Raw genomic sequence first — 27,524 nt, 5'->3', positions numbered from 1 at the left:
GGAGGCCGGGTCGCCCGAGCACGCGGCTTTCGGCTCCCTGACCCACGCTCGGCTGGTGGCTCTGCGGAGGGCACGGCGGGGGCTCCAAGCGGCCGCACGGCGGGGAGCGGCGTCGGCGGCGGCCTCAGGTCCTGAGGTATCCTGGGTCGAGGCCTCTGGGGGCGGGGCCGGGCAGTCGGCGGGGCCTCCTCAACGTGGTACGCGGCGGTGAGCGCCCCCGGGGCGGACAGAGGTCACCCCGCCCTTCGCTGTGCGCCGGTATCCTGCAAACCCTGTCTGTGGGGCGGTTTTCCAGCCTCCGCTCTGCCTCCTTCACCCTTTGCTCTGCCCTTCCTTGGACGCCGGCCGGGACGGGCCTGAGAGCCCCCGCGCTCAGACTTGATTCGGAAACGCGCGGCGCCCTAGTTCTCCCCGGGGACCGCGGGTCGCTCCCTACCGCCGCATTCGGGAGGTTCAGCCAGAGTTCTCTCGAGAGGGCCGTTCTCATCTGTCAGCCTCTGAAGGAAGGGGCAGCCCACACCTGTTTAGGAGAAACGCCTTCCTGGTAGTATTTGTGTTTTCTGGATTTTGGTATGGGATGGTTGGGGAGTCAACACGCTTTGTTCGTCCTTTCCCTTTAGTTTCTACTGGAGAGTCGCAGGTATCTGCTTGCCACCCCAGACTAGGGTCAAAACTGTGCCTGTGGACCTAAAATTGTTGATGCTTTGTGCCTCAGCACCTTCCACCTGAAGGGTGTAAAACGGGATCAGAAATACGTTTTCCATTATTCTTCACCAAAATTGATCCGTTTAAAAGCAGCTTTGGAAATAGGTTCACTAGCCTGCATACTTGTCAGTAGACGCAGTTATATTAGCCACTAGACTTCGCCTGGGGGAAAGCAACATTCGCAGCATATACTTTACAATCGAGTCAAAATTCTAAATTGTGGGCACTAACCTTTCTGAGGTTGTTGACCACTTATAAACTTTGGACCAAGAATGAAGTCTGTTTTTAATGAATGAGGATGAGCGATCCATTTCAGATGACTGTACTTGTATTTCTTTTTATTATATGCAGTGAACTAAGTTGAGAATTAACTTCAGTTCATTATTTTTTTTTTCGAGGTTGATTTTTTTTTTTACCATAGTGATGCATGCACTTTTGATACTTACCGCCCTCATAACACAAGTAAGATTACTTGAGTATGTGTCTGTAAATACTCTTTATGCATACAAAATAGCCAGTGATCCTTCCAAGAAAGTTTAAGCATCAAACCTAAAAATTCAGCTAAATGTATTCTTATTTATTTCTCTAAGCATAAATTAGTGGCCTGCCACAGCTGACGTGTAGAAAATCACTATGACGAAATATCTCTTCCTCAGTGTGATTTAGTAGTACTTGTTACTTTTCACAGTGTATTGGGAAAATATATTTTTCCACATGGCATATTTTTACTTTTCTCTTTGTTGTTTATTTTTATAGTAGGTTGTTTTGCTCTCCACCTGAGTTCATTATTATTGACAACTGCAAAGGTTGTCCTAGAGATTGAATGTGTTATTGCGTATTCATGCATTTAGAACTGGCTAATTACATATCCATATATGCTGGTTCCAAGGCTAAAGTTTCTTATGATAGTTGCTGTTGTAATTTTATGGAAAAGGAATCTAATTTTGACTTTTTAAGAAATTTTCTCATTAGATTAAAAGTCTCCTAACTATATGTTTATACAAAGTCTACCGTGAATTGATGTTGTGAATGAGATATATAAAGATAACATTTTGTAGTTTTTATTAAAGTTAACTAGAAGTCAAGTAGATTCAATTGAGAATATTTCTGAATCAGGTTCGTTTTGCCCAACTCCCAGCAAGCCAAACACTGAGATGCTCAGGTTCGCAGCAAAGAGAGGGTTTATTCACAAGGCAAGCAAGTGAGGAGACAGGAAAACTAGTCCATCTATCCTAAAGCGAAGGGCTCTGGGTATTTATGGGATAAAGAATAAAGAAGTACGGCTGTCTGAGATGGGGGGAGTATGGGGAAAGGTGATTGGAAAAGGGTGTAAGGCAGGTTACAGGTGAAATGGATTTAATGATTACCCACTGGTTTCAAGAATAGAGGAAGAACTCTTGAAGGTAGTAGTGATGGAGAGAGTAAATGGGCTAAATAAGAATATTTTAAAAGTTACCATTGGTGTTATTTTTCTCACCATTGCCTGAGTAATAAATGGTTTTCTGGAAGTTGAATTAAAATAATAATAGCTGATAGTTTAGTACCTTCTGTGTGCCAGAGTAAGTGCTTTATACATTTGAAGTCATTTAACTCTTACATTTTCAGTGGGATAGTTGTTACGATTATTTTTGTTTTATAGGTGAGGGGTAAGTAACTTGTCCAACGTTATGCAACTGGGAAGTAGTGGTGGGCTAGGTTTTGGATCCAGGCAGCCTGACTCCAGAAATCAGACTCTATGCTAATGATGAAACAGTGCCAGTTTAAGGCCAGACTCAGAACTGGAAGTTGACTGAAACACAGTAGATTTTCAGGAAATGTTTTGATACTTCTTAATGCTTGGGTTATTATGTTCAGAGAGAAAATAGCTGGATAAGGATGTTGTCTTGCTAGCATATGAACTCTAGCAAGACAGGGATCATCATTTTGTTCAGTGGTTTAACCCAGGTGCCTTGAACAGTGCCTGGCACATAGTGGGGTGGTAATGGATGAATGAATAGCCTAGAAAGGTTTTTAAAAATCCCACTTTTTTTGAAAGGACATACAGGATTTATTTCAGCCTATTTATAAGATTTCTTTATGTGCTGTTTTGATTATTTGGTCCATTATTCACCCAGACTGGTTTGGATTTCTTCTGGTTTGTATTGGGTTGGCCAAAAAGTTCGTTTGGGTTTTTCCATAAGATGTTATACTTTTGTCAGTGAGAGAAAATGAAGTAGTAATTTGTAAGTTTTCTGGTCAGACTAAAGGCAAGCAACAGTTTCAATAGATACCATCCCTTAAAGTGAAAGCACTCAGAGGTGGGTAATTTTAAGGTGTCATTTCTGTTGTGGAGTTGAAGATCACATTTTTGAAACATAAAAATTGTTTTTAAAATGTAGATACAATGTTATAGCTTCCTAGGAATGATAGTGTTCTTGGAGGTAGGAAAGAGAGGTGGTTGTAGAAGCTGTGTTTCTCCAAATAGTTTTGGAAGAACTGTTTGTTCCTTCAGTCCACTCAGCCGAAGTGTCCCTACTGAAATTTTATTGCCTTTTTTGAACACATATTATTGTTTAAAAGGTTTTTCCTGTAATAGAAAGTAAAGATTTGCTTGAGAAATCTGTACGTTTATATTTGTGATGATTAGTTTTATATGTTAACTAGACATGGCTATAGTACCTATTAAGTGATACTGTGATGGTATTTTGAAAATGTGTCAACATCTGTAATCAATTGACTTTAAGGGGATTACCCTCCATAATACGGGTGGGCCTCATTCAATCAATTGAAAGCCTAAATTTCAAACTGAAGTGCCTCAAGAAGAAAAAATTCCCAAGGCTGTGGCATCAATTCTTTTCTTTTTAAAATTTATTTATTTAATTTATTTATTTTTCGCTGTGTTGGGTGTTCATTGCTGCATGCGGGCTTTCTCTAGTTGTGGCGAGCTGGGGCTACTCTTTGTTGTGGTGCGCGGCTTCTTACTGTGGTGGCTTCTCTTGTGGAGCATGGGCTCTAGGCGCACGGGCTTCAGTAGTTGTAGCATGCAGGCTCAGTAGTTGTGGCTCGTGGCTCTAGAGCACAGGCTCAGTAGTTGTGGCACACGGGCTTAGTTGCTCTGCGGCATGTGGGATCTTCCCGGACCAGGGACGGAACCCGTGTCCCCTGCACTGGCAGGCGGATTCTCAACCACTGCATGTGGCGTCAATTCTTGTATGAGTTTCCAGCCTGCAAATCCACTCTACACATTTCAGGTGTGTAGCCCTCACAATTGTGTGAGCCAGTTCCTTAAAATAAATATATCTATTTAAATAAACTAATAATAGATTCCCAATAGGTAGATATAGATATATGTATATGTTTTTTCCTGTTCTGTATCTCTGGAGAACCCTGTCTGATTCAGATTTTGGTACTGAGAGTGGTTCTAGAGGAACAGAATCTTAAGGATGAATTTTCTGGATTGGTTATGGCATTCCTGAAATTGGTTCTCTAATCTGATTAGATTTAAAGGCACCCTTGACTATTTTCAGTGGTAAAGAAGGCAGGCACTGTAGCCCACGATGTGATATGACAATAGATACACGCAAAATACCACCATTGGATACTACTACTCAGATACTTAATGAAAGACCAGGTTCTGGGTGGTCATGTATTTGAAGATTTAAAACATTTTTGCCAGATGATGAACAAGTATAATGAGACTGACTGGTTGCTCTGTTTTCAGAGAAAGGGGGGTGGGAGGTGGAGAGTGATGAGCTCAGGTCTTGAAATTCCCAGCTCAAGCTCTGTATAAATGACCAGAAAGTTTCAATGTCTGCCCTTCTCACATAGATGCAGAGCTGAGATTGCTGAAAACCAAACTCTTATCCTGCAGAGTGGCTGGATTACAATGCAAAATGAATTCCCATTCTAACAGGGTGTCTGCTGTTAAAATGAGAGCATTGACTGGGGAAGGTTGAGATCCTCAAATTTGGAATGGAGTATTGAACCCCTAAGTTTTCATTAGTCTTCTTTGGCGGTAGAAGCAGTCCTTCCACTCCTGTTTGAGGAAGTTAACCTGTAATGACCTTCCCTGAAGGCTAGACATTGCTGATTGATTCTCCTCGAGAACTACCTCTACCACACTTCTTTGCTTCTAGACCTGTAACTAGATTCCCACCCTAACAAGCCCTCAAGGGTCAGCTACAAAGTGGGACCTGAAGGGGTGTGCCATACTCTTAAAAAATGGCAGGAATGTTTATTTGTTTATACACATGGAAATCTGGGGGATATGTTTACGAATGGATATTAAGGATGTGGGATAATGGTGGAAGGAACATAAAGTTGGGCCGGGCTAAATTTACTGATATAGGCCCACTAAGCAGAGATTCTTGATTCACTTTTATAGCTTGAGGGGTTAGAAAGGGCTCTCAGCAGTTTGATTGGTTGGCTGAAGCATGGACCAAAAGGTGACCCACGCTAAATGAAGTTGAAATGCCAGGCCTGCCTTGGTACACTAAAGAGGAAGGGGTCCAAAGGCTTAGGGACACTGGAATGGTAGAGTGGATTTAACACGTAAGAGCAGCTCACCCACTCTGGGGGAGTCCAGAAGAGAAACTTCACCATGACTGAGAGAATTAAACTTGTGAGGGGAGCCCCAGCATCCATGAAGAGCTCTATGATTGCTCTTCTCTGTGGGTCAGAAATTACAGTGACTTTGCTGCCACTAAACTGGGGATCCTTAAATGAAGTGAAGGTAATTGGAAATTGGGCAGATACTATAGAGAGACATATTTTCTTAATTGCATATGTATATGCTGAAGGAAAGAAGCCAGAGGAGAGGGCAGTTGGAGTACAGGAAAAAGAATAGCAGTAGAAAAATACAAGGAAAACTTGGTTGAGCAGAGTTCTTGGAAGACACAGAAAGAGTTTAGATCTAGAACACAGATGGAGGAATGGGCTTTGAATGGAGGGATAGTTCATTTTCTGAGGAGGCAGTTAACTGACCCTGAGATGGGTTTGGATGCAGGTAAATGGAAGGGAGAAGGCTGAAGTTGAGAAAATTCATCCCCTAATAATTTTGGTTCATTTTTAAGGGGAAGTGGGGGATAGCTTTATCTAATTATTCATTTAACAAATATTAGGTGCCTCCTATGTGTCAGCCAACCTTTGTTGTCGGCACCTGAGATGCAGTAGTGAATAAAACAGGGGAAAAAAAATTCTGTCCTTGTCAGTCCTTAAATGGACTTAAATGATAATAATAAGTGAATAATAATTATCCTAAAACAATAATAAATAAGTGAATCATGTAGGGTGTTAGACAATAAGTGCTATGGAAAAAGAAACAAATAGAGCAAGGTAGGCAATATTGGGATGACAGGGCTGGAAGAGAAAGGATTGGGAGCAGTGACCCCATGGAGCAGGTACCATTTGAACAAAGACTTGTAGGAAGTGAAGGAGTTAGTCATGCAGGTATCTGGAGAAAGACTCTTCCAAGCAGAGGGAACAGTTAATGCAGAGTTCTTAAAGCAGGGGCCTTTTTAGCATGTTCGAAGAGCTGTAGGGGGGCTAGTGTGGCTGGAGCAGAGTGAGCAAGGCACAGGCTGAGAGTAGGTGATGTATTCAGTGAGGGAAAAGTAGAAGGTTGTGTAAGGCAGGGGTCCCCAACTCCCTGGCCTCGGACCATTACCGGTCCATGGCCTGTTAGGAACTGGGCCACACAGCAGGAGGTGAGCAGCGGTGCAAAGCTTCATCTGCTGCTCCCCATCGCTTGCATTACCACCTGCACCTATCCCCACCCCCGATGCCCCGCCCGCAGTCCGTGGAAAAATTGTCTTCCACGAAACTGGTCCCTGGTGCCAAAAGGGTTGGGGACTGCTGGTGTAAGGCATTGTAGGCAGTTGTAAGGACTTACCTTGGGAGAAATTGGGGAGCTTTAAACAGAGGAGAGACATGATCTGATGTATACTTTATATTTTACCATCTGAAAGTGAAGTATGGGGCTTGAAGAGATTGGGAAAAGTGAGGAATGGTGGAGGAAGCTCATCTGATCAGAAACCATCATCAGTTGTCACAGCATTCAGAGCCTTTCTGAGATAGCCTGATGTACCATCAATGTATGCTGGTACTAATTTACTCAGTTATGTGGCTTTTGTTAGTGCTCAGCTATGATTGTGGGATGTAGTTGTGGGAAAAACAGATGGTTGGACTGGCTCTGGATTAGATTTTGTGGTCTGGTGTTGCAGAAGGACAAAGTAGTGATTCAAGTAATGCACTGTAGAATCCAGGCTGGATAAAGACTTCAGAGTGAAACCAGGAGGAGCTGTTGGATTTGAAGGAGAAGGAGGGTAGAGTGGGACAAGGTCCTGGAACTAGAGTCCAGAGAGAGTAAAGGAGTGGAAGCTGGAAGAAGAAGAGGCTGAAGAGAGTGGGATAGTATAGTTTGAGGACTTCAGTTGTGGGTCAGTAACAGATTATTTCAGTGACAAAGGTATGACCAGTGGAGTGTATTGCTAGAGAGGCTGGGATTTTGCATGGGTCAAACAAATGGAATAATGGCAGAAGTTTAGATGAAGGAAGACTATGAGCTTGGTTTGACCAGGTCAGTAGATGAGACGACGAAGAAAGAAAGCTAGAATTAATTATTGATCCAGCATATTAAGTGCTAGATACTATACTTTATCTCATTTAATCATATAAATACAACATGATAAAAGTGTATTTAACCCCATTTTAGGAATGAGGAAAAGAGCTAAGTAAAGTAATTCCAGAAAGGGTCGGAACTAGTCTTTCTGACTGTAAAGCTTGCATTCTTCCCATTGCAATGGGATAACACCTGCCACAGCCCAAAAGGAAGTGGGTGGAAGTCTGGAACCACGTGGATTCTGGACCAGTGTTACCATAACAAATCACCCTGACTTGCCTTGTTGAACTTAGAGCCTCTCAAAAGAGGAAAAAAAAGAGAAACATTTTGTGTAAATTAAGATATTTGTGTAGTAATTTTGGAAAATTTGATTTTCTTTACATGCTGGGGAAATCAATGAGTCATTAATGAAATTCCTTGGGAATTCACTAGGGGGCATAATTTAACCTTTTCTGAAGATTAGAAATTTAACAATGGCTTCATCATTGCCACAGCTTTAGTGGCTCAATTTTGGTAATAGAAAGCTTAAAAGCAGAATAGATTGAAGAAGATGGATTATATAATAGAAATTAAGTTGAAGCCATCCAGTGCCTTACGGAGCAGGAAAGTAACAGCCCAGAAAGTGCTGCAAATAACTTTGCATCCTGTTACTTTTTCTAAACAGCAAACTCAATTTGATTTGAAACAGCAGTCAAGGTGTGATTAAGAGAGAGATCAAAACGAATAAATTAGAATATTAATCTGTTGAAAGGAGAAAATTTGAATTTCCTCCTGTTTGATGGTAATTGAGGACTTTGTATAAGTAGAGGCAATTCTTTCATTTATCCTTTTTATTATGTTTCAACCTGATGAGTTCTGCGTTTATCCTGTTCTCATACCTGTACTTCAAGTTAAAGTTATACTATTTATCAGTTGTATTGGGTAAGGCCACAGTGTACTGTCTTTAAAGAAATTAATGAATGGACTATTTTAGCGAAGTTTAGGTTTATAGAAACATGGCGCAGAGATAGTACAGAGAATTCCCCCCTTATCCACCCCACCCACCCACACACTGTTTCCCCTATTATTGACATCTTGTATTAGTGTGGTACGTTTTTTAGAATTGATGAACAATATCAATACATTATTAACTAAAGTTCATAGTTCACATTAGGGCTCACTCTTTGTGTTGTATATTTATTTTTGTGGGTTTTAGCAATTGCATAATGACATTTATCCACCATTACAGTATCATACAGAATGTTTCACTGCCCTAAAAATGTCCTGTGCTCCTTCTATTCATCCCTTCCCTCCCCCACCCTGGAAACCACTGATCTTTTTACCACTGATCTCTATAGTTTCACCTCTTCCAGAACGTCACACCTCTTCCAGCATGTTGGAATCATACAGTATATCAGTTTGTTTATCCACTCATCTATTCAAGGACTTCTTGGTTATGTCCAGTTTTTGGCAATTATGAATTAAGCTGCTGTAAACATTTGTGTGCAGGTTTTTGTGTGGATGTAAATTTTCAGCTCATTTTGGTTAAGTACCTAGGAGTGCTATTGCTGACTCATTGTAAGCCTATGTTTAGCTTATACGAAACTGCCAAACTGTCTTCCAAAGTGACTGTACCATTTTGCATTCCCACCAGCAATGAATGACCGTTGCTGTTGTTCCACAACCTCCGCAGCATTTGTTGTCAGTGTTTTGGATATTAGTCATTCTAATAGATGTGTAGTGGTATCTTGTTTTAATTTGCAATTCTCTAGAGACATGCTGATGAGCATGAACATCTTTTTTTCAATTGAGATATAATTGACATGTAACATTGTGTTAGTTTCAGCTGTATAACATAATGATTCAGATATTTGTATATATTGCAAAATGATCACCACAGTCTAGTTAATATCCATCATCTCACATAGTTACAGAATTTTTTTCTTGTGATAAGAACTTTAAAGATCTACTTTCCTAGTAACTTTCAAATATACAATGTAATATTAATTATAGTCACCATGCTGTGCGTTGCATCCTCATGACTACTTACGTATTTTATAACTGGAAGCTTGTACCTTTTGAACACCTTCATCCATTTCACCAGGCCTTCCCTCACCCCCCTGCCCTCCCCAGCAACCACCACTCCATTCTCTGTATGTACAAATTTGAGTTTGGGTCTTTGTTGTTGTTGTTTTTAAGATTCCACATATAAGTGAGATCATACAATATTTTTCTTTTCTTTTCTGACTTACTTTGTTTAACATAAAGCCCTCAAGGTTTATCCATGTTGTTGCAAATGGGAAGAGTTCCTTCTTTTTTTTTTTTAAATTGAGGTATAGTTGATGTAGTGTGTAAGTTTTAGGTGTACAACATAGTGATTCACAATTTTTAAGGTTACATTCCATTTATAGTTGTTATAAAATATTTGCTATATTCCCTGTGTTGTACAGGATATCCTTGTAGTTTATTTTATCCATTGTAGTTTGTACCTCTTAATCCTCTACCCCATTTTTCCCCTCCTCCCTTCCCTCTCCCAACTAGTAACCACTAGTTTGTTCTCTGTGAGTGTTTCTTTTTTGTCATATTCACTAGTTTGTTCTTTTTAGATTCCACATATAAGTGATACCATACAGTATTTGTCTTTCTGTGACTTATTTCACTTAACCTGATATCCTGCAAGTCCATCCATGTTGTTGCATATGAAAAAATTTTGTGTTTTTTTACGGCTGAGTAGTATTCCATTTATATATACCACATCTTCTTTATCCATTCATCTGTTGATAGACATTTAGGTTGCTTCCATATCTTAGCAATTGTAAATAATGCTGCAGTGAATGTTGGGGTGCATGTATCTTTTTGAATTTTTTCAATATTTTTCATGTTCTCATTTTTTTCAGATATATACTTAGGAGTGGAATTGCTGGGTCATATGGTAGTTCAATTTTAGTTTTCTTGAGAAACCTCCTATACTGTTTTCCACATTGGCTGCACCAATTTACATTCCCATCAGCAGTGTACAAGGGTTCCCTTTTCTCCATATACTCGCCAACCTTTGTGCATTTCTCTGATGATTAACAGTGTTGAGCATCTTTTCATGTGCCTGTTGGCCATCTGTATGTCTTTGGAAAAATGTCTATTCAGGTCTTGTGCCCATTTTGTAATTGGGTTGTGGTAGTTTTTGTTGTTGTTTGATATTGAGTTTTATGAGCTATTTATATGTTTTGGATATAACTCCTTATCGGTAACATCATTTGCAAATATTTTCTCCCATTCAGGAGGTTGTCTTGTTCATTTTACTGATGGTTTCCTTTGCTGTGCAAAAGCTTTTAAGTTTAATTAGGTCCCATTTGTTTATTTTGCTTTTATTTCCTGTGCTTTAGGAGATGGGGCCAAAAAATAATGCTGCAATTTATGTCAAAGAGTGTTCTGCCTGTGTTTTCCTCTAAGAGTTTTATACTATCTGGTCTTACATTTGGGTACTTAATGCATTTTGAGTTTATTTTTGTATATGGTGTTAGAGAATGTTCTAATTTTTTTACATGTAGCTGTCCAGTTTTCCAGCACCACTTACTAAAGAGACTCTTTTTTCCATTGTATATTCTTGCCTTCTTTGTTGTAGATTAATTGACCGTAAGTGCAGGGGTTTATTTCTGGGCTCTCTATTTTGTTCCACTGATCTATGTGTCTCTTTTTGTGCCAGTACCATACTGATTGATTATTGTAGTCTGAAGTCAGGGACTGATTCCTCCAGCTCTGTTCTTTCTCAAGATTGTTTTGGCTATTTGGGGGTCTTTTGTGTTTCCATACAAATATTGAAATTATTTTTTCTATTTCTGTGAAAAATGCTCTTGGTATTTTGATAGAGATTGCATTGAATCTGAAGATCGCCTTGGGTAGTATGGTCATTTTAACAATATTTTTCCAATCTATGAACATGGTATATCTTTCCATTTGTTTGTGTCATCTTCAGTTTCTTTCATCAGTGTTCAAGTACAGGTCTTTTACCTCCTTAGGTATGTTCTCATCCCCTTTCTCTCTGTCTTCTCCTTTTGGGACCCCAATAATGGGAATATTAGTCCACTTGATGTTGTCCCAGAGGTCTCTTAAACTGTTCTCATTTCTTTTCATTGTTTTTTCTATTTCCTGTTCAGAACAGTGATTTCCACTACTCTGTCTTCCAGCTCTCTGATCTATGCCTCTGTATCACTAAGTATACTGTTGATTCCTTCTAGTGTATTTTTCATTTCAGTTATTGTATTCTTCATTTCTGTTTGGTTGTTCTTTATATTTTCTAATTCTTTTTTAAAGCTTCTAACTTATCTCTCTGTGCATCCATTCTTCTCCTGAGTTATTTGATCATCTTTATGATAACTGCCCTAACTCTTTATCAAGTAGATTACCTGTCTCCACTTTTAGTTCTTCTTCTGGGGTTTTATCTTGTTCCTTCATTTGGAATGTGTTCCTCTCTTGCCTCATTTTGCCTAAGTTGCTGTTTTTGTTGTAACATAACTGATAAGTTAGTTACATTCCTGACCTTGGAGAAGTGGCCTTTTGTAGGAGTCATCCTATGTGTCCCAGCAGTGCACTTCCCTTTCATCACCCTAGCTTCCTAGGGCTTCCCCCTATGAGGGCTGCATGGGTCCTCCTGTTGTAGTGGGCTATGTGGGCAGTCTGGTAGGCTTGGTTGGCCCCTGGTCTGGTTGGTTGCCAGGCCCTGCCTTGTGTGGAGGCTGCTGGCCACTGGTTGGCAGGACCAAGTCACAAGGTGGCTGACTGCAGAACCCAGGGGGGCCCTGGGGCTAGGGGCTGGCTCACTGGTGAGTGGAGTCAGGGTCCAGGAGACTCCGGGGCTGCTGCTCACCCACTGGTGGGTGAAGGTAGGTCCTGGGGTTAGTGTCAGCCTATTGGCAGACAGAGCCAGGTCCTGGAGTCTGGTTGCAGGGCCCAGGGGTCTCAGAGCTAGTGTCAGATAGCTGGTGGATGGGGCTGGTTCCTGACACGGTTGGGTATGGGGTCTGGGGTGTCGCGAAGCTTGTGTTGTCCTGCTAGTGGGCAGGCCCCAAGAACATTCCAATATCTGTTCAATTTTCCTTGGAGTTTCTTATCTAGCCTGTGGAGCTCAGGAGCTTCCGTAGGAATAAGTGCCTATGTTGTGACTGGTGGGAAACTGGCAATTAGGCAAAGTAGGACCAGCATTCACAGAGATTTTGTTTTCGCTGTTATGGCTTCTGTGGCTGTGCCCTGTGAGCTGGAGGAGGTGGGGGCAAACCAGAGGCTCCATTCCTCTCACTCCTGCTTTAATCTGAGCAATTTTGCTTCTAGTTATTTCCTTTGTTGGACTTCCAAATAAGAATTTGTTTGACAAAAGAGTTACTTTGAATTCACATAATAGACAACCAGGTTCTGCTATTGAAATTTGTTGCTTCAACTCTAACTTTTTAGTCATTGTTTTTTTATTTCTTATGTGAGAACAGAGTATAAATTATGTAAGAACAGAGTATAAATTAGTTAATTTTTGCAGCTATTGTATTTCCAGTGCTGCTTGAATGTTTTAGGCTTCCAGGTGTGAGGAACAGAAACAGAAACATGCTCATATAACCTTGAGCAGTATGGGTATGGTAAGGATATAGAGGGAGGAAAGGAGTCTCATAAACTAACTCATTTGGCCTTATGGAACTGCAATTTCAGGATATAGTGGCCCTAGAATCCCAACAGCACTCTAATATTTGTGCTTTCTCACTGGCATTTGTTTCCAGTCCATCTACCCTCCCCTTCATTCCTTTAACTCAGCTCCCCTCTCCCTTTCACCATCCCTCTCCCTCTCCCTCATGGTTCCCACTGCTTTCTTATGCTTCCTCTTTTTTTAAAAAATTTATTTATTTTTGGCTGTGTTGGGTCTTTGTTGCTGCATGCGGGCTCTCTCTAGTTGCGGCGAGTAGGGGCTACTCTTTGTTGTGGTGCGTGGGCTTCTCATTGTGGTGGCTTCTCTTGTTGCAGAGCACGGGCTCTAGGTGCATGGGCTTCAGTAGTTACGGCACGCAGGCTCAGTAGCTGTGGCACGCAGGCTCAGTAGCTGTGGCTCGCAGGCTGTAGAGCGCAGGCTCAGTAGTTGTGGTGCACGGGCTTAGTTGCTCCGCGGCACGTGGGATCTACCTGGACCAGGGCTTGAACCCATGTCCCCTGCATTGGCAGGCAGGTTCTTAACCACTGTGCCACCAGGGAAGCCCCTATGCCTTTACTCTTGACCACTGTCTTCACTCTACTTTGCTCTGCCTCAGGACTACATGAGAGGCTCCTGACTTTCAGACATGGGTGTTACTGCTTCCTCATGCCTGATCCTGAGCCCTGTCTCTGAAAGGTTAGGTATTAGGGAATTGATTAGTTACAGTTTCATATAAATTTTAAATTTTGGGCCAGACCTATCCTAAGCAACTGTTTATCCTATAGAATCTCCTTTTGGCTCAGGCACTGATCCTCAGGCTTTACCACTGCAAATAAGGGCAATAGGCTATTTTGCTTACTTAAAATAATAACTTGTAACATTTCCTGAGCACTTGCTGCATGCTAGGTATTTTCTAAACCTTTTACATGTATTCATTCATTTTATCCTTACAACAACCCTATGAAGTAGGTTCTATTATTAACTCCATTTTACAAATTGGAAACCAAGGCATAGGGAGGCTGATAAACTTGTCCAAAGGTTACATAGTTTATAAATAAGGTTTTCAGGCAGTCTGACCTCTCAGATTCCAAGCTTTCCATTTTAAGTTAGATGCTATAGCCTGCTTACTAAAATTAAGTAGGTCATTAAAAGAACCAGGCTTTACTTAGAAATTATTCTAAGCAATTCAGAACAGTGCCCTCATCTCTAGACATGAAAGTTTCATGCTGCTGGAGCAGGAAAATAATGTGTCACCGTTCTGTAGGAAATAAGCTAAGTCTCATGATTTAAATATTTATTACTGGAATTACTGTATTTCACTGGAAGAAATTCAAGATTAAGTTCTCCAGATTCTCCATGTGTATCAGAAATATTTTAGGTGCCTGTTAGTTCACAATTTCTTCAGGCCCACTCATTCACCTGTCCAGATATAGCTGACTTGATCTGGGTAGGGCTTAAGAGGAATGGCGCCTCCGTTATTGGCCAGTAACCAGAAACTTCTATCTTTAATTGAAAATATGAGCAGACTAGTAAAATCAAGAAATGGAAGCTGCCAGTGAGCTGAGGCCATTATACACAGGTGCTAGCTGTGAGACAAGAAAATTTCTACTTTGTCATTTTATGTTCCTGAAGCCTGTTCACTCCAGAATATTGAATATACTACTCAGTCTCTGCCTGCCCTCTCCTTTTTTTTTTTGGCGGTACGCGGGCCTCTCACTGTTGTGGCCTCTCCCGTTGCAGAGCACAGGCTCCGGACATGCAGGCTCAGCCATGGCTCACGGGCCCAGCTGCTCTGCGGATGTGGGATCTTCCTGGACCGGGGCACAAGCCCGCGTCCCCTGCATTGGCAGGTGGACTCTCAACCACTGCGCCACCAGGGAAGCCCCTGCCCTCTACTTTTATTTGCACTCATCTGAAGTAGGTTTGTTCCTTGAAATCGCATGAGTCTTAATGTGTGTGTCACCAGTATTGTGATTGGATACTTTTGGGAGTCTAGCTATCACCCACCCATTTAAATTTAAATTGATTTAATTTTAGTTTTTAATGTAAAATTTGACTCAGTTTTTGGGCCCTGTGTTTCCTTAGAGAGCTTTGACCATGTGTCTTATATGTCTTGGTTTGCTGAAAATTGGCACTGTCTCTTCCTTCTAGAAGTGGCCATGTTAGCTTAGTGACCCAGTATGTATGGGCCTGGGATTAAACTGGGTTTGAATCCCAGCTTCTCCACTCAGCAGTTGAGTGACATTGGGCAAGCTATTGGTTCAGTGTCCTCAAATGTAAAGTGATGACAGTAGTCCCTCCTTCATAGGGTTGTTACAAGAATAAAATGAGTTAATACGTGTAAAATGTTTGTAAAGCACCAACCACATAGTAAGGGCTCAAAATCAAAAACATCTTACCATTATGATGATGATGGTGATGATGGATGATATTTTTGCTGCCATGCTACATCTGGCACTGAAGCCATTTGATGGGCTTAGAGAAATGGTTCTTAAGTTCATATTGTCAGGTGTGACTTGACTGTAGGACATTCTGATTTATTAGGTCTAAGAGAGTCCAGGAATCTATTTTCAAACCACCTCCACTCCCCCCACAACATCCCCAGCTCCCCATGATTCGGAACAAAAGATAACATAGTGTGATTCCATTTGTACGAAGTGTCCAGAATAGACAAGTGTAGAGACAGAAAGTACACTAGTGGTTGCCTGGGACTGGGAGGGTGAGGGAATGGGCAGTGACTGCAATAGATTTGGAATTTCTTTTGGGGGTGATGAAAATGTTCTAAATTTAGATTGTGGCGATGGTTGCACAACTGTGAATATACTGAAAATCAGTGAATTTTACACCTTGAATAAGTGACTTGTATAGTATGTGAATTATATCAATAAAGATGTTTTTAAAAATGGGAGGGGAATAGTTGAAACCGGGGGAAAGGATGCAAACTGGAAGCTTGGAAAGAGCCTTTTTAAAAAAATCCTTTTTCTTTTTATTCACTAACACAAACACATAATAATCCAGTTATCTGAAAGTTAGACTTCTGGGAACTTCACCTCCTGGGAAACTGCCCTGTAAAGGAAATAAGTTTAAAAGAGAAAAAGAAAGCCTTTTGGGTTCAGAAAACATCTGTACTAACGCCAGGGACAGGAATCATTCAAAAGTAATGAATGGTGCTGGAGAAAAGCCTCAAAATAAATTCATCTAAAATAGAGACCAAAAAATTCATAGTAAAAGTTTCTAAATGAATTTTTATATTTGACAGATTTTAGGTTATAATTCCAACTGAGCTAATTCTTAGAATAAATAACCAGTTGGTGTTTTTTCCCCTTGGCGTAGGCATGGCATGGATTTATAGATAAAATAGGGGTGGTAGGCGAGCACAATAAGATATCTTTTACTTACTGTCTGACTCACAACAAAAAAATAAGTCAGTTTTGTAAAAATAATTACAGACTTAATCATTTCTCTGAATGGCCTTAGTCATTTAGTGTTTAAATCATTCTTTATTTGAAGCACATGTCATTACCCTGTAGCTTTTCTCTTTGGTTATTAACTGGTCTGAGTCTTCTGTCACTTTTCACTGGCTTTGCTTTGATTCAGCCATCTCCAGTATCACCTTTAAAGGCTTCCTGGGAGCCTGTTTGTTTTGCAAGATTTGCAGTTTCATTTCACAGCCTATTTGCCTTGTGTTGTTGGATCATCTGTGAGAGCCTGATAGAAGCTAAGTTAATTATTAATTAGGAAGGGATGAGTCTGGGATTAATTTTATAAGGAGACAGTTTGTTAGTAGTTGTTTTTAAATGACAGCTTTGTATCCCAGGTAACAAACATTCATGTAAGATGGTGTATCTGTATTTGTTGGAGTACTTAATTTACTGAGGTGCTAACTCAAAACTTGTGATTCTTATTAAGTACACAGTTTATAAAAAATAAGATCATCTATTCTCAACGTATTAGAATTGGAGAGGTAGCTGGTGCAAGGTGCGGGTGAAGATTAGGGGTTAGGTGGCACTGCCTGATGTTGAGGGAAGGGAACTGATTTGCTATATAATAATGCATACAATAATTCTGTTTTACCAGTGGGGAAACTTTGTGTCTAGAGAAGCTAAGTAATTTGCTCAAAATAATACCACTATTAACTCAATTGGGCCCATCTTATTTCAAAGTCCATGTTTTTTTAAAATTATACTATCCTGTCTTTTTTTTTTTTTTTTTTTTTTTTTTTTTTTTTTTTTTTTTTTTTTTTTGTGGTACGCGGGCCTCTCACTGTTGCGGCCTCTCCCATTGCAGAGCACAGGCTCTGGACGCGCGGGCTCAGCAGCCATGGCTCACGGGCCTAGCCGCTCCACGGCATGTGGGATCTTCCCGGACCGGGGCACGAACCTGTGTCCCCTGCATCGGCAGGCGGACTCTCAACCACTGCGCCACCAGGGAAGCCCCTCTATCCTGTCTTTTAACAAAGTTGTAGCTATCTGGAAAAGTCTGTTCTCACCAGTTAATAATATATGTAATTTACAATTTTATATAATTTTGTCTAAAAGCATTATAGAATAAATGATATTGATGTCAACTCTTCATCAGACCTTAATATTTTAATAACTAACACTTATATGATGCTTGTTAGTTTACAAAAGCACTTCTTTTCATCATAAATTTCATATAATTCCTGTAAAAACCTATGAAGTAATCCTTGTTTTACTAGTGGGTTTAGGCTTCAAATCTAAAAGACAGTTGCATAGAATTATGACCCCAAAACATTAGGGCCCAGCTCTTTAGCTTCCAGATATGATTTTTCTGTTATACTACACTGCTTCTTTGTAGAATGATAGAAGCCCTACAAATATGCCTTTTGTGGCAATAAAATAGCCTGGAAATCTTACCGTCCATGATGTCTGTTGGACTGGTTTACTATATCATATTTAAATGATGTGTTTTAATGAAATTCTAAAATTTGGTATGGTAGAACTATATACCTTAACATTAATTTCTGTGGATTTGGTAACAATGTCTATCCTTTTACTTCTTAATAGTTAATGATATATGTTGAAGTAGATTGGTTTATAATGGAAATCTATGTATAATCTAATTTTTTTTAATCTAGTCTCTATAGAAGCTGGAATCCATCAATCTCCGTTCTTCAAAATGCAATGGAACGTACCAAAGACTGTATTCCGACTGGCACATAGGACATGCATGGAACCAGATAAAGCTGGTCTTTGGGGACACTGTCAAAACATGAAGGGACCATTACTTTTGTATACCTCAGAATCCAGAGTGGTTTGGGTACAGGGCCCTCAGAAACGATGGCTGCACTTACCTGCTGCCCAGTGTGTTGCAAAGGAAAGGAAGCCATTCATTGCTCACCCACCCCAACCAGGGATCCTTCATAAACAGTGGGAGCAGGATATCTTATCCAAGAGGGTTCTGTCATCCAGTGCTACATCCCCAGGAACTCCCTCTGAAAAAAAGGAAGAACCTGATCCTTTACAAGACAGATCAATTAGTCTTTATCAACGATTTAAGAAAACATTTAGACAATATGGAAAAGTTTTGATTCCAGTGCATCTAATAACTTCTGGTGTTTGGTTTGGAACGTTTTATTATGCAGCCATAAAGTAAGTTTTTGCTTGATTGAGCACCTTTCCCTGTTTTATCAGAATGTTAATTGTACTAATGAAAGCCTTTAAGTAGTTTTTTAAATGCTTTAATGTCTTCAATTGATAGAGGATGACTATTTTTCATAGCAGTTTTACACATTTTAATAACAGTAGCTAACATTCGCTTACTGTGTACAGCAGGTATTATGCTAAAATTTTTATAACTGTATCATCTCATTTAATTCTCACAGCAACCATATGAAGCAGGTAGTACAATTATTCCCAGTTTATTAATGAGAAAACAGATTAAGCAAGAATAAGTCAAAATAACTTAGTTTTTCCCAAAATAACTCAGAGTCTGATTTCAAGCCTTAATCACTATGCTTGTGTCCCATCAACATATAGGATAGCACAGGAATAAAATTAGTTTCCAGAGATTTGGCAGCAGCGTGAGTTCTGTACTTAAATGTTTCTTACAGTGTTTATCAACGTGAAAAGATAACTTATTTTGCCGTGTGTATGGTTTTGGTTGGAAATTAGTAAGATTTTGCAAAGCCTGGCTTGTATCTGTTGTAGACACAAAAATGAACAAATTGCAGACTTATGCTTTAATGTTACATCTGATGAATGTCAAGGTAAGGTCTTTTGTTCTGATCAGAAGTTGATTTGTTGTCCGCTTAAAATCTTGTTAAGAGGGTATATCTCGTGTTAGGTATTTTTTACTACAATAAAGTAAATGTTTTTTTAAAAGTTAATTTAGTGGTCCTAGCCTCTAGGTATTATAAAACATAGAATTTCTAAATGTACCTTTCTTGTTAATTACTGTTCCTTTCTTTTAAAGCGAGTTGTATCATTCACACTGTTTTAGGAGCAGGAGTACACATAGAAACAGATTATCAATGATTTCCAGTTTCTTTCTGCCACCGGCAGAACTGAGTGTGCCAGCGTGTGCCTGTCCCGAGTGCTGTGTGGCTTTTCTTCCTGTGGCCTGGGTGTGACCTATGAACAGTATGCTCACCATCCTGCAGGCAATGAGATGCACAGTGAAGACCACTTTGATGTTTTTGTAAACTCCTCTAATGGGTTTAGAATTATTTTATACTTTCCCAAAGTCCACTGATTTTCAGTTTTTGGTTATATTTGATGGTTTGACAGTAAGGTATTAAATATTTTAATGTAAAGCTCACTCATTGGAAAAAGCTTATCATTTATTAAATTAAAAGATGATGGAATGGAGACTATTCTTATTCTTGGGAAACATGGGATTAGAAATGTTTCTTTACAAAAGTTCTGTTGAATAAAAGGATTTTTTTTTAACCTTATATAATTGATGCTGTTCTGTTTCTTTTCATATCTTTCTATTTAATTCTTGTTATTCAGTTATTTCCTTCTTCATTATGTATCATTATTTTCTTTAAGAATTCCTTTCTTTGCAGAGATTCTTATATGTGCATTTTATGGAATTATCTTTTTGTTTATTAATGACATTTTCTGGACATGTATAAAAATATTTATAGAAATGTTCAGAACTGCCCTTAGTTTTTTAACAGAGCCTAAAATCATGTACCATTTTGAATAAAAATTTCATAGGCATTCAGTTCTTCTATTTAATGAATAGTTTTCTACATAGTGAATTTTCTTTTTTGAGCCATTTAGGATTTTTCTGAGCCATTTAGGATTTTTCTGATTCGGTGTTGTGGATGATGATGAGTTTCTTCCATGTTTTTTTTGCCTTTGCTAGGTTGCCTTTAATAAGCATTCAGCCTCCTGGCCTCAGGGGGAGAAATCTAAGTTTTTAATAACTGAATATGAGATTCTTATTTGGACTATTAAAAAGAGTACTTTTGTTCCTTTTACTTTTCCTTGCCTTCAGTAAAAGAGTTCTATAACCAAAAAAACAGACCTTCAAATAACCTAGTAATATTAATTAGACTTAGGACGCTTTTGGTGGTGTCTGCACTGATGCAGTTGTGGTGATGTTCTGCTGTCCCCTGTGAAGTCCACCTTTCTTGGTTTTGTCCTTCCCCCTCTTTTTTCTGTGAATGCCTGTGTGTAAATGTGGTGGGACTGTCCACTTTAAAGTCGTATGCCTCATCCATCACCGCCTGCCTTTGGCTCTTTGTCAGCATGGAAATTTGGTTCCCAGACCCAGCTCTACTGCCCCACCGTGACCACTGGTCCAGTTCTGTTACAGCATCACATAGCTAAGTTATATTAGGTAGGATGTGTTGCTTTCCAGAACAGTCCCTAATGTTTTGTTAAGTTCTTAATGCTTGAGAAATTGAAAGTTGATTTGTTCTAACGGAAATGATACTTAGAAAATATTAGTTTATGTTTGAATGGCAGTGTATCTTTCACTGTGAGATGATTTTATTGTGATGTTGGAGTTGATTGTGTTAAATACAGGTTTTCAATTCGACTGACTAGAGGCTGGGTTTATTTTATTTGGTTTTACCTGAAAAAAGTTCTCTGTTACTTGCTTGTTGCCTACTTACTGTTAAAAGAAAAGGGAAAACATAGTTTGTAACTTGAGGGACAACTAGCATTACTGCCTCTCAGCACCACAGAGCAAAATGCCATTCTGTATTTAGTTAACACAGTGATGAAGATCTCAGGCTTTTGAAACATTTTATTTCAGGGAGATCTAAATTGTGCATCCTCATAGATTTTATTTTTTTATTTTTTAATTAATTTATATTTTTGGCGGCATTGGGTCTTTGTCACTGCGCACAGACTTTCTCTAGTTGCGGCGAGCGGGGGCTACTCTTCCCTGCGGTGAGCGGGCTTCTCATTGTGGTGGCTTCTCTTGTTGTGGAGCACGGGCTCTAGGCGCACGGGCTTCAGTAGTTGTGGCGTGTGAGCTCAGTAGTTGTGGCTTGTGGGCTCTAGAACGCAGACTCAGTAGTTGTGGCTCACGGGCTTAGTTTTGGTTGGTCCGCAGCATGTGGGATCTTTTGTCCCCTGTATCGACAGGCGGACTCTCAACCACTGCGCCACCAGGGAAGCCCCAGTCCATACATTTTATGTTAAACTAAGCTTTGTTGTTGCTTCTCTCTGGAAAAGTTGCAGAGATCTTTCATCTTCTAACAAGAAGTTCTCTGTTTGGTCAAATGAAGCTCTTTGAGGATGGTTTTGTCTCTACATTTAGATGCCTTGTGTTTGGGCCTCAAATTTCAAAGTTACAGATCCATTTTGAGGCACAGTCCTGACTGGTTTTCACTGCACTTCATCCAGACTGTGGATATACTTTTGCATCATTTGGAACATCCATAAAGCTGGTGGTTTGTGAAGCACAGGTTTCTGTCAGGCTGAGGGAACTTTTGTGACAAGAGTGGATATTACTATTTGGATCAGACCCTCATTAATGCTTCATATTTAGTAATTCCAAAGGAAATGAAAGTTATTTTTTAAAAGTTAAGTCATCAAATCAATAGTTTAGAAAAAAGTGGGACCAGGTGGTTGCTTATTTTACACAGGATACTTGTGCAAGATATCTTGGTCATTATTGTTTGTTTTTATGATAGTTGTTTTTGTTTTTGTTTTTTTGCGGTACATGGGCCTCTCACTGTTGTGGCCTCTCCCGTTGCGGAGCACAGGCTCTGGACGCGCAGGCTCAGCTGCTCCGCGGCATGTGGGATCTTCCTGGACCGGGGCACGAACCCGTGTCCCCTGCATTGGCAGGTGGACTCTCAACCACTGCGCCACCAGGGAAGCCCTATGATAGTTTTTTTTTTAGATTTATTATTCATTTATTTATTTATTTTTGGCTGTGTTGGGTCTTAGTTGCAGCACGTGGGATCTTTGTTGAGGCATGCGGAATCTTTCATTGCGGTGCGAGTGCTCTTCGTTGTGGTGTGTGGGCTTCTCTCTAGTTGTGGCCTGCGGGTTTTCTCTTTAGTTGTGGCCCGTGGGTTCCAGGGCACGTGGGCTCTGTAGTTTGTGGCACGTGGGCTACACGTTGAGGCGCACGAGCTCAGCAGTTGTGGCACATGGGCTTAGTTGCCCCGTGGCATGTGGGATCCTAGTTCCCTGACCAGGGATCGAACCCACATCCCCTGCATTGTAAGGCAGATTCTTTACCACTGGACCACCAGGGATGTCCCAGTTGTTTTTTGTGTTTTTAAATCACTCAGTTTGGTCTTATATTTAGTCACATGTTGTCTTTTTTCCCCCCCTGCATGATTGCCGTTAAATATGTAGATTTTACATACAGGGCTTAGTCTGAACTAAGAAATGATTAATGAAATAATTTGGTAATTGTACAGGTACCAGAAGAGATGATTAGCATGTTATGGTAGGATGTTATTGTACCTAGTGACTTGATTAGATCCACAGAATCGCTAAATCTTTGTAGTACTAAGTCTTGCTTCAGTGGGGTTCTGTTGTTTAAGAGATTTGAAAAGGAAATGAGGGTGGAGATAAAAGAAACTGGATTGGACTTGTAGTTGATTTTTAAATCTAACTCTTTAAAGTTTCCTTCAGTTATCTGGTTTCCTCTTGTATAGATGGCCAGTAATTCCTGGTGATGATCATCCGTATCTATTGAGATTAGTCTCTGATCTCCTAGTATTATAGTGAAATCAGAGAGGGACAACTTTTCCCCAGTTAAGCAAATTATTTTTTAATATTAAAAATAAACTAGGAGATTACTACTACTGTAATAATAATGGATCCAGGCTGTTCCCTTTCTTAATTACAAAGAGAAAGAGTGCTTGTACAGAGGAGCAACCTGTGGACCCGACCTTAACCACAAGTCAAACTCACACAAGTCAAACACCAGGTCAAACTCACAGGACAGACTGAGTGTGTGGCTCCTGTTGTGATGCTCTGAGATGGACATAGAATCAATTCTGCAGCTTTCCTGTCTGAAAACATTTACCCCAAATTTAATCATGAGGAAACAATCAGACAAATCCAAGTGAAAGGCTGTTCTACCACAAAGCTGGCCTGGGAGCTTCAAAAATCTCAGCATCAAAAAAGACATCCTGCCTTCCTCCTCAGCAGAAAGTGCTGAGCAGCGCTTCTGGAGAAGAACTGGAAGACATGACAAGATAGTGACAAGGGACTCACCAGACAATTCAGGGAATTTTCTTTTGCGGTACGCGGGCCTCTCCCGTTGTGGAGCACAGGCTCCGGACACGCAGGCTCAGCGGCCATGGCTTACGGGCCCAGCCGCTCCACAGCACGTGGGATCCTCCCGGACCAGGGCACGAACCCGTGTCCCCTACATCGGCAGGCGGACTCTCATCCACTGCGCCACCAGGGAAGCCCCAATTCAGGGAATTTTAACATTAAATAACGTACTTTTGTATTAACTATATACTGTCCTACATGTTAAGTTTCCTGGCTGTGATGATTATATTATGTTTATGAAGGAGAAGCACAGAACAAGAACCTTGTGATTTGAGGTGAAGGCTCACAATGTCTGCAAAACTACAGGCAGTGAGGGAGAGAGTGGGAGAGCACGAGTGTTCCGGCGTGGCAAACTTGACACTCAGGGAAACTAAAAAGAAATTAGGGCTTACCAGTTGGATTAGAGACTTTTTCTGCCTTCTTTCCCTCCCTCCAAAAATTTGTTGCAATTCATGGTAATTGCTTCTTTACCTGCCTTTTAAGTCTGATAATAGAATAGAAGCATCTTTTTAGAATAATTGAAGTTTTCATGAAACCCATAGAATCATTTATTTTTTGCATAATACAGTAAGTGGTGTTATAATATCACTTGTTTTTATGATAATAGTATATAGTTTGACATGTAATTTTAGAGGTAAAAAATCTTAGGTCTTAAACTTTGAGTTGGATCATTCTAAGGAACTAAAGATTATAAGATCAGGAGAATGATTAGAATCATTTCTGATCATTTTTCTTAGGTTACTTAATGCTATTAATTTTTCTCTGATAAATGATTCTGTTTTTCTCAGTGTGCTAATTAGGGATGTCCATGAACAGAAGCTGTGAACAGTGAGACACAGCAGGATGCTGGTGTTCATGCACATGTTGTTCCTTTAGAGTGAAATTAGAGTGCTTGGTGGTGCAGGATTGACTTTTAAACAGAATTTGGTTTTGATGTTTTCAGATAACCTTTTGAAAATATTTATCCCTAAAAGTTTATCTATATGTATATATAAATTACTTTCTGTTTCTTTCTTAGAGGAGTGAATGTCGTTCCTTTTCTAGAACTTATTGGGTTACCTGACAGCGTAGTAAACATTCTGAAAAATTCCCAGAGTGGAAATGCACTGACAGCATATGCCCTGTTTAAGGTAGGTACTGCTGTGGGTAGATGGCTCCTCACACTGAACCTCTGTAACACTCCGTGCTTGCTCCCAGGGTTACCTTTTTAACTTAAAATACCGTGTTTCATCTCTTACATGTCTAATGATTAAAAGTAAACTAAAAATTTTAAGGGTAGGTAAAATGGTGGTTTAGGAAGAATTGCCTTAAGAATAGATAGGTTTTTCATAACCTGCTGTGATGAGACAAAGTGAGACTTCTGAATTTCTAATGAACAGGTTGTCTCTGTGACATTTCTCCTATTGATAGTACATTAATTTTCCTGATTCAGAGATCCACATGCCACCTGACATGTTAGTGAAATTTAGCATTTATTTTGTTTATAATAGTTTATCTTTCTAAAAAGTAAAATAGTAAAGTTTAATCAAATTGTTTTATGTGATAAACCTTAGACTTAGTTGTTGATATAATGTATGTTTCATTTTGGAGTTCATTGTCTTTACAGTTGTCTGGATTCAGAGAATGACATCTTTGTAAATAGATAGTTTTTACACTTATGGGTCTTTATTTTGGAAGAGAAGACTCATTATTGTAAGTTGTGGAATTTAGCTATATTAATCTAAGTTTTCTCAACTGACAAAAAATTAGGTTCTATGTAGCTTTATCCTAAGAAAACAGGTAGAAGAGATTGGGAAACTAGATGTTATTTTACTACTGTTATGAAAATACTTAGAATTATGGGTTTATAGTAGTACTCAAAAATAATGTTGTTTTATTCTGTCATCCTCATTAAAATCCTCTGAAATATTGGGAGATTTCTTATATGGTAATTTTGACTAGAGGGCTAAAGCTTAATTGCTGAGTTTTTCAACATTAAAACTTATTAAATTAATAAATTATCAAGTTTTTAGTTACAGTGTATATAATTTAACCTTAATCCAACTGTCATGATGGTTGAAACCATTTCCCTAATTATAACTGTTCCTTATCCCATGCTCTCATTTCACAGTCTGTTTGTTAAGTCTTTTTTTAATGTCTGTTGTCTTTGATGATGAGCTCCTAGGAATTTAGAGTTATGTCTTCTTTCTTTGTATTTCCACTGTGCCTGTGCTGTGCTCTGGAGGCACATCAGTGCTCAGTGCCTGTTGGCCTGCTTGGAATTGAAACACAAGGTTGGCACGCAGGTGGGCTGGTGTCAGCAGGGGCTCTGCTCATGTTCCTGTGCAAGGAAAGAGGTGTGGAGGGTCCACCTGGGTGTTTGGTTTCTGTAACCTGGTTTCTCAGGTAGAGCGGCAGACACTGAGGTTTCTTGCCTCAGAATGTGATGCAGCCTGTGCTCTTAACAATTCTCCCTTTGTACCAGTTCATCTACTAGTTAGTTTGGGACCTTAAACCTCTGGTCAGTTGACATGTGTACATGTCTCCTATATGTGTGCCATTTTACCACTTTTTGGCCTCATGGAAGTTCCTGGTTGGGATACCAAACCCAGCATGGACTGTAATGAGAAAGTAGCATAAAGCCTGGAAAAGCCAAAGAAAAGAGATTTGGAAGTGAAACTAAACTAAACTCAGTGAAGAATAAACATTTGGCCCGTGCTTGCCCCTCAGTTTGGTTCTGGTTTAGATGAATAGTGTGTGCAGGTCGGCAGGGTTTCTGGGGAGTGGAAACGCATGTGCCTTTGTTATAGGGAGGGTCCTGAGCCCTCCCTCTGGTTCTCAGTGAGTCTGCCCCCCAGGTTCACTAGCACATGGGTACAGAACTTTGGAGCTGCCCCTGTGAATGTTCTCTAATCCTGGGTCAGTGTCTAGGTGACAAATACGGAATGTTAGGAGGGAAAACCATATAGGATGTAACAGCCTTATGAAGCAATAAAGTAATTGATAGTTTGGTTATTAACAGGAATTTTAACGTCACACTGTTTTTGTTTTAGACAACAGTTGTAACAGTTGTAAATCAACAGTTGTTTTGCTTTAGACAACAGTTCTGATCTGTCCATTTCATTTTCCCACAGATTGCAACGCCTGCGCGGTACACTGTGACCCTGGGGGGGACCTCCTTCACTGTGAAGTATCTGCGCAGCCGTGGCTACATGTCGACGCCACCCCCTGTGAAGGAGTATCTGCAGGACAGGATGGAGGAGACAAAGGAGCGCCTCACAGAGAAGATGGAGGAGACAAAGGACAGACTCACTGAAAAACTGCAAGAAACCAAAGGAAAGGTTTCTTTTAAGAAAAAAGTGGAATAGGGTGCCTTATATACCAGGTTATAGACAGTTCCTGCACTTTAACCCTTGGGGACTGGACAAAGGTACATGCTCTTGATTATTTTTTTGGTTAGCAGCCTAAATATAGCAGTTCTCTGAGGGTTAAAGAACTAAGATAACTTTTTAAAGTTGAACATCACTAGAAAAATCAGTGTTTTTTGAAAAGAAAAAATGAACCCAGTATAAGAATTTCATGTCAGTAGCAGCGTTAAGCAGTGGTCCATGTCTTCAGTCATCCGTGCTTTGTGTTTAGATAGCTGCTGACTCCTTGAATAGCTGGTGCAGCCCTACACAGATTTAACACTAGGTCTTCATCTTTTTTGTTATTTGAGGTTTTAACGATATTCACTTCTCAATGTGGAGACAAACTGTTATCATCAGAACTGCCTGTGAATAAGAGGATATTTAGTCTTTCTCTAAAGATAGTATATAACGGTTACATACCAGTTAATTGATTAAAAGTAAACTAAAAATTTTAAGGGTAGGTA

General features: G+C 40.0%; 1 protein-coding gene across 5 annotated transcripts in view; it reads left to right on the top strand.

Moving 5' to 3' along the window:
- MIMS1 (mitochondrial inner membrane scaffold 1) overlaps positions 1-27,476 on the top strand; it is a 27,622-nt gene extending 146 nt beyond the window's left edge. The window contains exons 1-4 of one of the 5 annotated variants that reach the window (XM_024763877.1): positions 4-136; positions 18,043-18,556; positions 24,690-24,801; positions 26,785-27,476. In XM_024763877.1, the coding sequence (XP_024619645.1) occupies positions 18,084-18,556; positions 24,690-24,801; positions 26,785-27,018 (819 nt within the window). In that variant the 5' untranslated portion in view covers positions 4-136; positions 18,043-18,083 and the 3' untranslated portion in view covers positions 27,019-27,476. Of the gene's footprint in view, positions 1-3; positions 137-159; positions 545-14,738; positions 14,862-18,042; positions 18,557-24,689; positions 24,802-26,784 lie in introns of those variants that run through there. The other 4 variants (XM_024763879.1, XM_024763878.1, XM_024763881.1 and 1 more) reach the window with 4 other exon arrangements.
- The last annotated feature ends 48 nt before the right edge of the window (positions 27,477-27,524 follow it).

The sequence above is a fragment of the Neophocaena asiaeorientalis genome, unplaced genomic scaffold (genome assembly GCF_003031525.2).
Source record: "Neophocaena asiaeorientalis asiaeorientalis breed wild unplaced genomic scaffold, Neophocaena_asiaeorientalis_V1.1 scaffold110, whole genome shotgun sequence".
NCBI classification, from domain to species: domain Eukaryota; kingdom Metazoa; phylum Chordata; class Mammalia; order Artiodactyla; family Phocoenidae; genus Neophocaena; species Neophocaena asiaeorientalis.
Note: the sequence above shows the minus strand (reverse complement) of the source record. Positions and strands in the feature narration are given on the sequence as shown.